At 34.6% G+C, this 16,697-nt stretch overlaps 2 protein-coding genes across 2 annotated transcripts in view; one reads left to right on the forward strand and one right to left on the reverse strand.

The window, feature by feature from the left end:
• On the forward strand, positions 1–12,385 carry slc22a13b (solute carrier family 22 member 13b). Its single transcript, XM_056450328.1, has 10 exons — positions 1–389; positions 4,403–4,506; positions 4,715–4,869; positions 5,304–5,472; positions 6,109–6,229; positions 7,353–7,447; positions 7,685–7,899; positions 10,232–10,340; positions 10,430–10,639; positions 12,008–12,385. The coding sequence occupies exons 1-10, from the start codon at positions 15–17 to the stop codon at positions 12,081–12,083; spliced, it is 1,629 nt and encodes a 542-aa protein (XP_056306303.1). The 5' UTR covers positions 1–14; the 3' UTR covers positions 12,084–12,385.
• The window catches only part of LOC130218202 (LIM domain and actin-binding protein 1), a 19,102-nt gene continuing 14,674 nt past the window's right edge, over positions 12,270–16,697 (reverse strand). Inside the window, exons 8-9 of the mRNA XM_056450330.1 lie at positions 14,894–15,024; positions 12,270–12,903 (exon numbers count right to left, since the gene is read on the reverse strand). Of these exons, the coding sequence (XP_056306305.1) occupies positions 12,753–12,903; positions 14,894–15,024 (282 nt within the window). The 3' untranslated portion in view covers positions 12,270–12,752. The remainder of the gene's footprint in view (positions 12,904–14,893; positions 15,025–16,697) is intronic.

The raw sequence follows: 16,697 nt of genomic DNA on the forward strand, positions 1-16,697 counted from the left end.
GTCACCAGAAGATCATGATCGACTTCACGCAGATTTTGTCGGCCGTCGGCGAATTTGGCGCGTTTCAGAAGCGCTTATTGGTGGCGGTGTGTCTCCCCAACATTTTTACCGCCTTCCACATGTTCGGCCAGGTGTTCACCGCCATCAGTTTCCCTCACCACTGCAACAGCAGCTGGATCCTCCGACAGGCTCCAAATCTCACCGAGGAAAAGCAGCTGAACCTCACCGTCCCGCTGGACAGCAAAGGACAGTATGAGAGCTGTAGGATGTTCACACCTGTAGAGATAGATATTGAGGATATTGAACATAATGGAATAAACACGACTACATCGTGCATTGATGGATGGGTTTATAAGGCACCAAAAGACAGCAGCACACTTATAACTGAGGTACTGCTCTTTATGTTCTTTATGTTTATATATCATAATCATACTATACTATATTAGCCTATTATATGTGTTTAAGAAGGTCTTATCTACTTTCAAATTCATTAAAACTTTGTTTTCTCTTAAATAATAATAATAATAATAATAATAATGATATATATATATATATATATATATATATATATATATATATATATATATATATATATATATATATATATATTAAAATTACATTTATTTAATACAGTTACGCTTTTAAAGAATATAATGCATATTTATTTGATAATTTATTAAGTCAACCTTGTCAGTAAACTTGGGGTTACGGTTAGTTAAAGGTAAGTTTGTTTTGGACAACTGTTTTGGCACTGTAATATGCTTTAAATTTTAATGTTTAATAAAAACTAATTTGTGATTATATTTTAAAGTTCAGTCATTTGTTTTTATTTATTCTACTATTAATTTATTTGTCTGTTTGTTTGTTCATCCGTCCATGCATTAATTCAATTTATGTAAAAAAAAGTTTTTTGAGACTTTAACAAAAATATATTTTTAGGAAATTCTTATATTTTTTTCTTCAATATCCCATCATAATCTGTTTAATCTGTTTAAAATTAAAACATGGAAAAGAGTTGTGTAATGCTTCCTTTTATAGCTATATATCACATTTTTGTTAGCATAAAATCAACCGCTATCCATTTTACATTTAATGTAAGTGCAGCGGGCCATTTGTAACTCAAATCTGCGAGACTCTCTTTCAGTTTACAAAAAAAGTCTATTTTATATTCAGTAATATACAATCTCAAATCAGAGAAAGTTGGGACAGTATGGAAAACGCAAATAAAAAAAGAAAGCTGTGATTTCTCAATTTACTTTGACTTGCATTTCATTGCAGACAACTATTTGTTCCTCGTGGGTTTTTTTTTTCAAATAAACATGTAGACCAATTTTGGTTCTTGCAACACATTTCAAAAAAAGTTGGAACAGTAAAGCAAAGCTTTTACCACTTTGTAATGTTGCCATTCCTTTTCACAGGACGTGTGGGGAATCAAGACACCAAGTGATGAAGTGTTTCAGGTGTAAGTTTGTCCCAATCTTCCTGCAAACAAGTCTTAAGGTGGGCAACAGTATAAGGTTTTTGTTGTCACATTTTGCACTTCAAAATGCCCCACACATTCTCTATTGGAGACAGGTCTGGACTGCAGACAGGCCAGTCAAGTACCTGTATCCTCTTCCTTCACAGCCAGGACTTTGCAATGTGTGCAGAATGTGGTTTTGCAAACATGCATGGGCGTCCCCAAGGCCTCCAAAATCTCTATACTTTTCAGCATTGATGGTGCCATCACAGAAGTGCAAGTTAGATTTGCCAAGCTCACTGACACAACCCTATATCATTACAGACCCTGACTTTTGGACTTGTTGCTGGTAACAGTCTGGATGATGCTTTGATCCTACCTGAAATACTGATTCATCTGACCATAGTACACTTTTCTACAGTGTGATGGTCCATCCTAGATACCTCTGAGACCAGAGAAGTCAATGACACTTCTGGACACTGTTAACATAGGGCTTCCTTTTGGCACAGTACAGGTTTCACTGGCATTTGTGAATGTAACTAGGTATTGTGGTTAGGGCTTTGCAGTTAATCGAAAATTCAGTTTCAATTTAGATTTTGGCTTCCAACGATTATGAAAAAACATTAATTGAGATAAACAATTATTGCATCATATACCGCCCCCTTTCCAGTTATACACATTTGTTGCTCTGCAAAGCTCAGTTTCACGTGAAAATTACTAAAAGCATGTACTGTAATGTAACTTTTGCAGCTCGAGATGTGCATCATTCATTGATGTACAATTGAATCGTTCATGTTTTAAAAAACGCGAATGAGACCGCATGCTGTTGTGTGTGTGTACGCTCAGCCTCAGAGACGAGCAGAGCACACACATCTAAAGTCATCTTAATGTGAGCGCTTTAATGGTCAAATAGTTGTCAAAACGAGGTGTTTAGTGATTATTCATATTAACCCTCAGTTGTGTAATAAACAAACGAGTTGAGAATCAAAAGACACGTGAAAGAGAAATCATTAAACCGAACCGCACTGCTCTTAAAGTGACAGCGTGCAATATTCCTGCTGCCGACTGTTTTTATCAGTATTAATCAAACAACAAAAGGACAAAATCACTCAGTGCTCTTGACTGAAGGACTTTTGTAGCTATAATTCAAGTTTTATTTACAGTGAAGATGCTTAAAGCACAGTTTGTTTCATATTTTTATTCTATTGTATTTATTTCCCTTTCCTTATTTACTGGGAGGAAAATAACTGTATATATACAGTTGAAGTCAGAATTATTAGCCCTCCTGAATTATTAGTGGCCCTTTTCCCCCAATTTCTGTTTAATGGAAAGATTTTTTTTAAACCCATTTTAAACATAACAGATTTAATATCTCATTTCTAATAACTGATTTCTTTTATCTTTGCCAGGATGAGAGCACATAATATTTTACTAGATAGTTTTCAAAATACAAGCATTCAGATTAAAGTGCGATTTAGAGGCTTAATTAGGGTAATTAGGCAAGCGATTGTATAACAGTAGTTTCATCTGCTGACAATCAAAAAAATATATTGCTTAAGGGGGCTAATAATATTGACCTTAAAATAGATTTCAAAATATTTAAACCTGCTTATATTATAGCCAAAATAAAACGAATAAGCCTTTTTCCTATTATAGGAAATACTGTGAAAAATTCCTTGATCTGTTAAACATCATTTGGGAAATATTTATTTATTTATTTATTTATTTCTTTATTTCTTTATTTCTTTATTTTATCTGTTTATTTATTTAAAAAAAGGAAATAGTTTTGACTTCAACTGATAATCGTTTTGAATAATCGTGATTACAGTTATGACCAAAATAATCGTGATTATGATGCTTCCCATAATCGAGCAGCCCTAATTGTGGTACTTGACAAAGGTTTGCCAAAGTAGTCTTGAGCCCATGTAGTGATATCGCTTATAGAAGATTAAGGATTCTTGATGCAGTGCCACCTAAGGGATTGGAAATCACGGTAGTTCAGCTTAGGCTTTGCTTGAATCTTTTAATGATGTTATGCACTGTTGAAGGTGAAATATCCAAATGTCTTCCTATATTTCTTTGAGGAACAATGTTTTTAACATTTCAATAATATTCTCACATATTTGTTTGAAAACTTGTGACCAATATCCAGTAGAGAATGTGTGGCACATTTTGGTGCAAAATAAAACAACAAAGAACCCGTACTGTTGCCTATACCTTAAGACTTGTTTGCATGAAGAATGGGACAAAATTACACCTGAAACACTTTATCACTTGGTGTCCTCAGTCCCTAAACTTCTTTTAAGTGTTGTGACATGGAATGGCAACATTACAAAGTACTAAATGCTTTACTGTTCCAGCTTTTGAAATGTGTTGCAAGAACCAAAATTGGAATACGTGTTTATTTTGAAAAAACCCCAAAACTATAAAAATCACAAGGAACACATTAAGTAATGTTTGTACTTTCCTCAATTTACAATTGTACAATTTATTTTATATATAGGAGGTCATTGAAATACTTAAAAAAACTGCAGAAAGACGTGTGCTGATTTAAATACAGGTAATTTAATAAATAATTAAGTTTAAAGTCTGTTCTAAAACATGTTTGGTTAGGTTTATAAAAAAAAAAAATCCCGACTTTTTTGTGGCCTTTTTGATTTTTCTGCGCCCCTGCCCCGACGTTGGTCTGGCCATGCCACTGTATTCATTAAATCAGTGTTTTTTCCTTACAGTCTTGTTCATTATGTTTTTAACATTGAAGGCAAGACTACATCTGTGTCCTGATTGAAATCTAATCTTACCAGTGATTTTTTTTTTGTTTGTTTAATGATTAAAGAAATTATTTTATGCTAACAAATATCTCATCAATATTCTTTTTATTGTTTATTTGTCTTTAAATTTGTCTTTAATTGTAACATGTTTTCTTTTCTCATCTTACCATAGTTTGACCTGGTGTGTGAAAATAAAGTTTACAGTGAGGCTTCTCAGTCCATCTACATGGCTGGTCTTCTTGTTGGAGCCCTATTGTTTGGGCCAATGGCAGACAAGTACGTGTAGAACACAATCCCTGAACCACATGTTAATGATGTTATTCACACAATGATCATTTAGCAGTTTTTCTATTAGCAAAATGTACAGATTAAACAGTTTGTATTTAATCCCCAATAAAGGGCTGTTGTTTTATGTCAAATGTCATATTTGTTCTTTCATAACTGTTTTTTTTTTTTTTGTTTGATTTATTTATTTTTACCACAGGTACGGCCGGCGGTTTGCCACACTGCTTTCCTTGTTTCTGCAGTTTCTGTCTGGAGTGGGAGTTGCATTTTCCCCAAACATCTATGTCTACATTGTCCTCCGTTTTGTTGTTGGCACCACAATATCCGGCATCTCTATCAACACATTTGTTCTGGGTATTGCCTTTGACTTCTTTTAATTCCAATACAAGTCTGATATTTCATAGAAATTTAAATAGCATGTGGAAAGAGTTTAGGAATTAGTTAAAGTTGTAAAACTTTAAACTAAAACTATTATTTAACTATTTAACGCAATGTTAAAGTCCACATGAATCGGAAGCTGTGACTATTTTTTTCTCGTATTGTAACACAGTCCCTAGAGAAATGGGATATTAAATGAGATAAGAGTGGGTGTAGCTTGTTTTTTCTACTGTCAGCTGATTGGATGTAGTAAAGTAGGCATTTCATTGAGAAAGATCGGGAAATTATTACAACCATACAGACACCTCCTGCTCACCATTTCTGTTTGTTGTTGACTTGAAACCGATTTCTTGTTTATGATTTTTATTTGTAGTATTTTTATTTATAGTCTCAAATGTCTTTTGCTGTAGGTACTGAGTGGTGTGGTTCAGCCAAGCGGGCCCTTTTTACCATATTATCGCACTGCTTTTTTGCCATTGGTCTGATGTTGCTGTCTGGTGTGGCCTATGGGATTCGAAACTGGAGGGTTTTACAACTAGTTTTGTCAGCGCCAGTTGGGCTTTTCTTCATCTATTACTGGTGAGAGTATTCAGAGACAGAGATCAAAAATTATTATTTTTTTCGTCAGATGAATATTTACTTGCCTAAGTAATTTAAATTAATTTTTGAATTATTTAACAAAACATTTGCGTTTATGATTTTCTGATATCAGCTAAGATTTTTGTGACATGCAAATATAGAAATAACATTTATTATTTTTACTGTGTAAATTAAACAATTGTTTTTAGTTTTAGTCTTTTAATATATTCATTTATTCATTCAGCTTAGTTCCTTTATTCATCAGGGGTAATCACAGCAGAATGAACCGCCAACTTATCCTGTATATGTTTTACTCAGCGGATGCCCTTCTAGCCACAACTCAGCACTGGGAAACATCCATACATTCTCACATTCACATTCACTCATACACTACGGCCAATTTAGCTTATTCAATTCACCTATATCGCATGTCTTTTGACTGTGAGGGAAACCTGAGCACCCGGAGGAGAATTTTCAAACGCCACACAAAAATGCCAGTTGACCCAGCCGGGGCTCGAACCACCGACCTTCTTGCTGTGAGGCGACAGTGATAACCACTGAGCCATCATGCTGCCACTAATTTAATATTAAAATTAGATATTAAATATTTAATTTTATTTAATAAATGTTTGACAGGATTCTCCCTGAGTCTGCGAGATGGCTTCTGACTCAAGGCAAACTAGACAGTGCCAAGAAAGAGATCCTCAAAGCTGCCCGAATCAATAGGAGGAACGTGCCTGAAAATCTGCTTGACAAGGTGATTATTTTCTCTTTGCAGAGAAGTGTTGATAAACTGCAGATGAAAAAAAATTCCATTTAAAATGCATCGGGCCAGATTTACTAACAGCTTCTGTTTAAGCAAAAAGCTACTGTCAGGATTTACTAATGTCAAGCAATAAAAAAGTAGCTATGAAATGGTATTGACAGCAGCTGACCGCATTTACACAAGAGTTTTAAGGAATAATGCAACAAAATGGGGAAATTTTTTTTTGACATGTAAATCTCAATTCCATCTTTTTTTGGTTCTCATAAATAATCATCAAAAGCACATTATGAAAGATTTTTTTCAGTAAAATATACAAAAGCTTCCTGAACAGTGTTCTATATTTTGCTGACCTTTGTACTTACATTATCCTAAACATTCATAAAGAATGTTCAAATCCAGTAAAATAAGTTATTTTAACTAGTGACATGAACCATGTCCTGTGTTGCAACCTCGATTTCAGATTTGGTTTTATAGAAAACTGGGAAAACACCAAAGACTGCACAGAGCAGCATCCACAGAACTTTAATTTAATAATACAGCACTGCTTCTTCCCCACATGATCATACCTAAAGGACAGAAAGCAGCATAATAAAATTCCACATTAAAAATGAAATACATGTTTAGGTTTTGATGCTTTGGGATTTTTTTTCAAGTTGTAACCATCTATCAAAGTCAAATATAAATAAGTAACACTGATGAGCAACCTGGAATCAAAAATACAATTTGATTTTTAAGTAAATTAAGACTTCGGGGATCAATTTGAATCAAATTGTGAGGTACCAAAGGATTCCCACTACTACAGTGACACAACATGATTTTCTAAGCTCTGTTATTGACAGTTCACTTGTATTTACATCATTTTTTAAAAAAGTCCCACAAATTCATTTATTTGGAATGGAAAAAGACAACAATATTCCAACATATCTATTGCCAATCTACATTATATTTAATTCGATTTAGCTAGACCTCACAGCATTTGGCATTATGAAAATGAGGTGTTGGATATTTGATTTTTAACAGTCTTACGCTAATATGCCCTGTTTAGTAAATCTGGCCTGCAAAAAATCCAAAGTATTTTTTAATGTTGAATTAATGATAAAGGATGCATTATCAGATGGAAGCAGAGAACACAGCCAAATCAAGCACCATGATAGACCTGTTCCGAGTGGGTTACCTGAGAAAGAGAGCTCTCATTATGTGCTATATGTGGTAAGTTATGGCCGGCTTTCACATATTTATTATAAATCCAGAAGCTTTTATGAGCATAAACCTCTACATAGTCCACTAGTTTTGGATATTACATGTCATATACAGCTACACAAAAGCATTTAACTATGAATAATGCATTATCTTTTTTCATAAAACACCAATTGAACCAAGCTGAGAAAACACTGTGATAACAAAGAAGGTGAATGTCTTATCATGTGTTTATTTATGTTATCACAGGTTTGTGACTTCACTGGTTTATTATGGAGTCAGCTTGAATGTGGGGAACTTCGGCCTGGACATTTACCTGACTCAACTCATCTTTGGCATGGCAGAGTTTCCTGCACGCTTGTCCTGCTTTCCTCTCATTCAGCGCTTTGGACGGAGGATTTGCCAAAGTGTCGTTTTGCTGCTAGGAGGCACAGCCTGCCTGATTATTCCTGCTATTCCAGCGAGTGAGAGACCCCAAAATGTTTAAAAATAATAATAAAAACTGTACATGTTAACATTTTATTTTGCTTTATCTATCTATCTATCTATCTATCTATCTATCTATCTATCTATCTATCTATCTATCTATCTATCTATCTATCTATCTATCTATCTATCTATCTATCTATCTATCTATCTATCTATCTATCTATCTATCTATCTATCTATCTATCTATCTATCTATCTATCTATCTATCTATACATCTATCTATCTATCTATCTATCTATCTATCTATCTATCTATCTATCTATCTATCTATCTATCTATACATCTATCTATCTATCTATCTATCTATCTATCTATCTATCTATCTATCTATCTATCTATCTATCTATCTATCTATCTATCTATCTATCTATCTATCTATCACCACAGCGGAATGAACTCCCATCTTATCCAGCATGTTTTACTTAGCGGATGCCCTTCCAGCTGCAACCCATCACTGGGAAACACCCATATACTCTCATTCACACACATACTGAACACTACAGACAATTTAGCGTACCCAATTCACCTATAGTGCATGTCTTTGGGCTGTAGGTTAAATGGAGGAAACCCATGCCAACACGAGGAGAACATGCAACCTCCACACAGAAATGCCAACTGACCCAGCTTCTTGCTTTGAGGCAATAACGCTACCCACTGCGCCACTACCCACCTCAAAAAACATCAAAAGCCTTTAACTGATTACTAACAGACATTTTAGCACAAAGCCCAAACAGGGTTTGTCAGATATGGAAGTAATGTAATGACCATCAGCTGCCAGACTGAAAATGTTTGTTATGAACTGTCCAACTCCAAGCAGTCCATAACATAATCAAGACCCCACGCCGTCAATCATATAATTAAAAAATGAAAATTTATTAAAGAAACTCAAACAATTAACATATTTAAAATATGTTAATTGGTTCAGGCCCCCGGCTGGGTCAGTTGGCATTTCTGTGTGGAGTTTGCATGTTCTCCCTGTGTTCGCGTGGGTTTCCTCCTGGTGCTCCTGTTTCCCCTATCAGTCCAAAGATATGCGCTATAGGTGAATTCTGTAAGCTAAATTGTCCGTAGTGTATGTGTGTATGGGTGTTTCCCAGTGATGAATTGCAGCTGGAAGACCATCTGTGGTGTAAAACATATGCTGGATAAGTCGAACCCCTAATTAATAAAGGAACTAAGCTAAAAAAAAGGGTGACTGATTAAAAAAAAATTCTGGTGCTGGAGGAAGACCGATCAAGCAGCCCAGGCCAAAGCAGTGGGCAGCCCAGCACCAGCAAATGAAAAGAAAACGAAACCATAACAATGTTCTTTAAAGTTTTTTATATGTCATTTAGGTTTTTTAATTGTGCATAATGTATGTATCTTAAGAAAAAAAAAATTGGATATATTTTTGACACAGTTCAAAATCTGATTACATAAATCTCTCATGCTTCAAAACATTCATAAAGAGTTTATGAAGAGGCTTAATCCAAGGATTCTGAAGAGACACGAGCACTTTATATGATGACCACATTTAAATAATGCATTTATTCACATATATTGATTAGTGAATGTATACATATGATCATATTTGCTTAATGTTTGAGAACAAACCATGTTGGTACATAATTGCTACATTGACATTGGTAAAAATGAACCTGATTGGTTCTCACACATTAGGCAAGCTATGAACATCTGATCACTTTAAAAACCTAAATTAAATATTTACATCATGTTAAGTGATCATGTCTGTTGGTATGATCCTAACTTAAGCTTTATTCATTCATTCATTCATTCATTCATTCATTCATTTAGTTTCTTTTCGGCTTAGTCCCTTTATTAATCTGGGGTCGCCACAGTGGAATGAACTGCCAACTTATTCAGCATTTGTTTTTACGCAGCAGATGCCCTTCTAGCCGCAACCCATCACTGGGAAACATCCATACACACTCATTCACACACACTCATACACTACAGTCAATTTTTAGCATACCCAATTCACCTGTACCACGTGTTTTTGGCCTTGTGGGGGAAACTGGAGCACCTGGAGGAAACCCATGCGAACACGGAGAGAACATGCAAACTCTAACTTAAACTTTTCAATTTAAATCCTGTTTTAAAGTTCACTTCAGAAGTGAAAGAAAGTTTTTTTATTTCATTACAAATAGTCAAAAAAAATTGTTATGGGTTTGGAGTGACATGAAAATGACCAAAAGATAGGAGAATATACATTTTGAAGTGAATAAAGCCTTAAAAACCATTGATTAAGTTAGAAAATGAGCTATTAATCATTGTTGATTTCTGCATTGTTATTTTATTTCCTCCAGAATATCCTGTAATTGTGACTGTGATTGCTGTAATTGGGAAGTTTTCACTTGCTGCCTCCTTCTCCATTGTATACGTGTACACCGCTGAGCTCTACCCAACAGTTGTGAGGTGTGTATATACTAATAAACAACCTGAACTCTTACTATGTTCAACTATACAGTCTATATGAGCTCTCATTGATGCACGCAATAATACAGGCAGAATGGGGTGGGCCTGAATTCCATGTGTGCCCGTGTGGCTGGTATTCTGGCTCCTCTGATTGGCTTGTTGGACGTTTATCATCATGCCATTCCTATGGTCATATACGGCTCTCTGCCTTTTGTTGGAGGAGCTTTGACCTTCCTGCTTCCAGAAACACTGAACACTGACCTACAGGACCACACAGATATCCCTGCAGATGACAGCACGTGCGTTAACGCTGCTTATATTTCTTATATTAGTGGCTTTACCTTATTAAAGCAAGTGTGGAAGTTTGTTTCTGCCATGGGATAAAAAAAAATCTAAAAGAAAAAAGCATTATTTCATCTCAAAATTCTGACTTTTTTTCTTGCTGCTGTGAGGTAATATTTTACAATCAGACTTTTCTTTTACAATCGTACTTTCTAAATTATTATCCTTAAACTAGAAAACTATTAGCAAGTTGGAGATCAAAAATAGATATAATATATACAGTGCACAGCATAACTAAGATTTAATAAACATATTTATTAAAATAATATTTTAGTCACCAAACATATTTAGAAAATGAAAAATAATACAATTAAATTCAAGCAAAATATTGGAAAAAAAACTACAACCTACAAAATTTCAACTAAATTTTTTCACATTTTTTGCTTGTCTTGATTTTTCCTCTTTTTTTAAATTGTATTTAATATTTTTCTATAAAATATACATTTGGGTGTTCTAGTTTTTGGACCGTTTTCGTAAGTTATTTTGTTAGATAAGCTCCAGAGTTGGCTTCAGTATTGACTAATCTAATGTATATGCAGAAATATAACGTTGTATGGCTTCCTATTAAAATATGAATTTAAATGAGAGATTTGTGAGGGGTGTACTAATATATGCAGCACTGTATGAGTTACATTGTTTGCAGTTCTGAATTTTTCTGGCAATTAGTTAGAGTTTATTGCTCACAATTCAGGATTGTTTCTCAAATTTCTGAGTTTATTTATTGCAGTTCAGATTTTTTTCTTTGGAAACTTTGGCTTTTAGTTATCTTTTTGTTATTTTACCTTTTGCAGTTCTGATATTTTTGCTCAGAGTTCTGAGTTTACGTCTTGCAGTTTTTCTTCTCACTGTTGATACCCCCCCCCCCCCAAATTATGTGTTTATGTCTTGTAATTGTTTTTTCTCCCTTTTTTGATTGATTGATTTGATTTTTTGTTTTCTCCTATTATATTCTTCTATTTGTTTTGATCAATATTTTTTCTTATCACTCATTATTATTTTGTTTTTCATATTGCTTTTTAACTGCCCTTGCAATACATTTTTTTCACAATTTCATTTTATTTTCTTCAGAACTTTGTTTATATCTCATATTTCACCTTATTCTGTGAATTATAATAATTCTAAGAAGTTTATTTATTTCTCTGAACTACGATAAGAAAATTTATATTTAATTCACAAAAGTATTTATTTATTTATTTATTTATTTAATCCTGTGGTGGAAACATGCTTCCATATAAAACAACTTTTGCAATAAAGTATTAAAATGTAAAGGATTTAATATGTTAAATGTAAAATGTTAAATGTTTTTCTTAATATTTCATTTTCAGGGGATCAAAAAAAGCCAGTATTGAAAATGGACTGATTCAGGAGCAAGAAATGGCTCTCAGGAGCACAAAATTATGAGGTTTATACTGCTGTTTATGCAAATGATAGCTTTCATCAATAAGTGTGAATGAGTCAAATCAAACTTCTCATGTTTTCAGGTTTACCCTTCCTGCAGCAAGCATCATGTTTGTAAAGTTTTATTGATTTAAATGAATTTGTACTTTTTTATCTTTTTAATACAAAAAAGTAAACATCAGTGATATATTTATGATATATGAGTGTTTTTATTTAGTACTCTTCAGATGAAAAAAATGAATTTATTAATAGGCACCAACGAAATTTGGTAATGTATTTATAACTTCTGCAATTAACTTCAGCAATTATAATAATAAAGAAACATACAAACAAAAAAGAACTATGTACACATCTTCATATCTGATTATCCTTGACATCCATGCTTTTGGTACATTTGTTTTGAAATTATTAACATTCATCGGCCAGGTGTGTAGCATTTTTGCAACCACTTATATTTATGGTGCTTCTCTCAAGCATATCAACCATAAAGACTTTAGAACATATGGAGTGATACAGATTTATAGGTATAAACTGCTTTCTAAAATCACATTATACCCTTGCATTGATTTATATTTCCTGATACACAATCCAAAAAAGTACAACAAATCATATTGGCCTACATCAGACCATCTGCTATGTGAAGGTTATGACTCATATACTTGTTCAGTGGCTCTAAATGACGTTAGTGTCATTCCTCTGTATCCAGCGGTCTTTATGCTGCTGACGGCCGAATCCTTCATCGTAATTACCCTTTCTCTTGAAAAGCTGCTGATAGTGGAAAACACAGTAGAATTCACCATAGAGAGGAGCGTAGCCTTGAAGACTGAAACCAAGCAAAACATCTTTCAGTACATTTACCGCTTATCTGTTTGTAGAAATTCATTAAAATAGCCATTAAAATAGCCACATTTTTGTAGGTAAACATTTATTAAGTAAAAGCTGCAAAGTCAGCAGACTTTAAGTGATTTAACAACTTATAGAGGCAAAGTCTGAACCCTCCTGCAGAATCTTCAGCGTGTCCTAAATTAATGATTTGCTGTGATGTATTATGTGCATTTTAAAAAACAATGCTGGGTTATTTAAAACAAACTTAGGGTCAAATAAAGACAAAACTAACAGGCTGGGTTAAAAATGTAATGTACACTTTAATAAAAAACAAAAAACAAAGGTTGGGTTTGTCCATATTCGTCCCAAGGTTGGTTTAAAATAACCCTGAATTTTTGAATTTATGTTAAAGGGTTAGCTCAACCAAAAATGAAAATCTGCTCAGTAATTACTACCTCTCACGTTGTTAATGGCTTGAGACCTTCATTCATCTTCAGAACACAAGTTAAGATCAATCCGAGAGCTCCCTCATCCTCTGTACAGTAGCAACGGTTGTGAGGTTCAAAGTCCAGTAGGGGAAACAAGAACATTAGCCGCATTTCCACTATCAGGCCAGTGCGAGCCAGGGCTTTAATCGGGCCAGGCCGGGCCAATAGCCCGGGAGGTTGAGAAATGAGGCCGAAATCGTGTCGCGTTTCCACTGTCGGGCTAGTTGCTCGCAGCGCGTCACGCAAACACCGCCCCCAGAACGTCCCCCGAATCAAACGTCACACAACCCGCCCACTTCAGCGGGAACAAAAAACTCAAATTATAACCACTAACACAACCTGGCATCACTACGAGAGCTGGAAGATGGAGAACACCGAAGCGATTGCTTTTTTACTGTTTGTGGTCTGTTGGTGTAAGGCCAGACAGCGATCCCTGGATAAGGACATTTGAGTTCGGCGGCATTTACTTCGAACACAGATTTTGGCTGCAAGGCGAGTGAGTTGATCAAGCGCGATAGCAAAACAAATGTAAGGGAAGAAAGCATCTTGTCTCCTCTTTACCTGACAGGAAAACTCCGCCTTTGTACGTAACCCCGCCCCGAAGCCCCAGTTGGCCCTCCTTGGCCCAAGGTATTCGGCGGGCCGAAAAAGGCCGGACGCTGGCCCCAAGGAAGCCCCGCTTTGGCCCGATTACGCCCCGGAAGTGATAGTGGAAACGCGACTGGCCTTGGCTCGCCCTGGCTCGCTCGCTTTAGGCGCGATAGTGGAAACGCGGCTATTGTCAAAACATTACATGTGGCTTCAGTGGTTCAGCTGTAGTTCTACAAAGCTCCAAGTACACATTTGTGTACCAATAAACTGTAAAAAGGACTTTGTTTGCCTCAGATGTCAGGGTGTGTATTTATTAAGAGTAGTATGACATTGCCATTGGGATCAGCAGCGCAATACACAAGTAATGCGTTTGCCTGTAGTAAATGTGATTAAAAAATAATCATTTTTATTGATGGCATTTTTGCCTTTTTTATGACAGGACAGGAAGTGAAGTTGGAGAGATGGGGGAAAAGAAGAGGATAGGATCGAGAAAGGTCCATGGGTCAATACTTTAACTCGGGACGCCTGTAGTGCAGTTGTGCTATATGTTGGCACACTGGCTACTAGGCTATTGCATAAGCAACCATTTAAAAAAAACCGTCTCACAAAAATGTTCTTGGAGCTTTGTATGATTATAGTTGAACCACTGAAGTCACATGGAATATTTTGACAATGTTTTTGGTTTCTGTTCTGGACATCTCGGGACCTTTGCGGTCTATGGTGGATGAGGGAGCTCTCGAATTTCATCTAAAATTCTTTAACTTGTGTTCTAAAGACAAATGAAGGTTTCAGGGGTTTGGAACCACACGAGGATGAGTAATTAATAAAAGATTTATTTTTGGGGGGTAAACTAATCCTTCACTGGGTTTTAAGTGTTATTAGGTTTGTCGTTTTCAGAAATCATCTTACCTCAGTTTTTTGTTGCAGTGTTTGCAGCAGAAGCAGGTTTTGTGAAAAATAAGTTTATCCGCTGCCATTCTCTCCATAGGGTAAACAGGTTTCAGACAGGCTGAGCATGTTTCCTGAGCCGCCGGCTGAAACTACAGTGGAGTGAAAGGGTTAATTATACTGTAGCATAAGACTGAAGGGGTCAAAAGTTGGCTTATAATTCACTTAAGCTATTAGGATGTTTTGGGGTTTTTATGAGATTCTTGAAAGCACTGGTGTAAATCACAGTGTTTGCGATCTATACATGTATTTGCAATGTTGTCATTATTGTAGTAGTATTGTAACTTACAATGTCAGTTGCATCTCTTTTCACCTATTATACAAATCTTTTTTATTGTTTTTTTATTTGTTTGTATGTTTATATACCAAACACAATGCAGTATTCCTCTAAGTTTAGGAACATTTGTAAACAATTTAATTCTAGAAGCACTTTAAATAAATATTAATTATTTTATAAATTATCTATTAGTTTGTATTTACAGAAAATAGGTAAATAGTTTTTTCAAAGAAAGTGTAAAGCATTTAAAAGCGAATATTGACTTTTTTGAATAATATTTTAATTTACTTTAAATAATGAATTAGATTTATTGATTTAAATTGTTTAATACCCTTGATTTAAGCCCTCATATTTAATTAAACTCTTATGCTAAATATACTGTAATAAATGTAATATTATAAATCAGACTAAAATATAATTTTAAAAATTATTTGAAATGTTTATAAAAATTAAAAATGTGTTATTAATTTATTTGTACATTATTTTACTTATTTAAAAATTAAAATTGTGTAAGAATTTTTGTAACCATTTTTAACAATTTTTTTTGTTCAATTATTTCATAATACAAATTTAAAAAAAATCTTGAATAAGTGTGTATTATCCTAATAAAATGTTTGTAAGTCATTTTTATTGGTTTGTTGTTTATGTATATGCAAATGTTTCAACCGAGTCTCTTGTAATCTCCTCTGGACTCTAGCCCATAAATGCCTGCTGTAAATCACGGTGTATCAGCCAGTATCATGTGAAAACAACTACTTTAGCGTCAAGGTTTATATGATGTGAACTCTTGTGACAAAAGTATGAAGGCCAATTATTAAACCCTAAAGTTGGTCTGTTTGGCTTATTAAGCATCATTAAAATTATATATTATGCAGCAAGCTGTATTTTTTTGTTGACAAATATGGCACAAATTCTAATGATAATTTATTAACAGAAATATCAACACACAGCATAAATCAAAGTTTTTTAAATATTACTGCAAAGAAAAGAAAACAACAACAACAAAAACTGAATTAATAACAATGACCTTAAATGGGAATAGTGAAGTAACCTACAAAACATAACCAAGCTAAAAAGTACAAAAGCAGTTTGATTTAAATGAATAAACTCTTATATTATTAAATCTTTAATAAACGAGACAATCAAAAATGTCCCACATTTACAGTGGTGGATGGTCCTCTCTAATTAACGGTGTGTTGATTCTTGGATACGTGACAATTTCTGACATGGTTGGATTGCTCATGATCAGTTTCCTGGACGTTGTCTTGGTTTCAGGTTGGGTTGTCACGACTGTGGAGGTTTTTGAGGAATAGAACTTGTTGCCAAAGGAGTCGGTCCTCTCATAGTTCTCTTTGATGGTTTTTGTCCCGATAACTCTCTCTCCTTCAGGCATCGTTTTCACTTCCAGCACACTGACCTGCCGCTGTGGATTCGCAGGGCTGGTAGATGGACTCTTTATAACAGAACATTGCCTACGGTCTGAAGGAA

This window comes from Danio aesculapii, chromosome 24 (assembly GCF_903798145.1).
Source record: "Danio aesculapii chromosome 24, fDanAes4.1, whole genome shotgun sequence".
Taxonomy (NCBI): domain Eukaryota; kingdom Metazoa; phylum Chordata; class Actinopteri; order Cypriniformes; family Danionidae; genus Danio; species Danio aesculapii.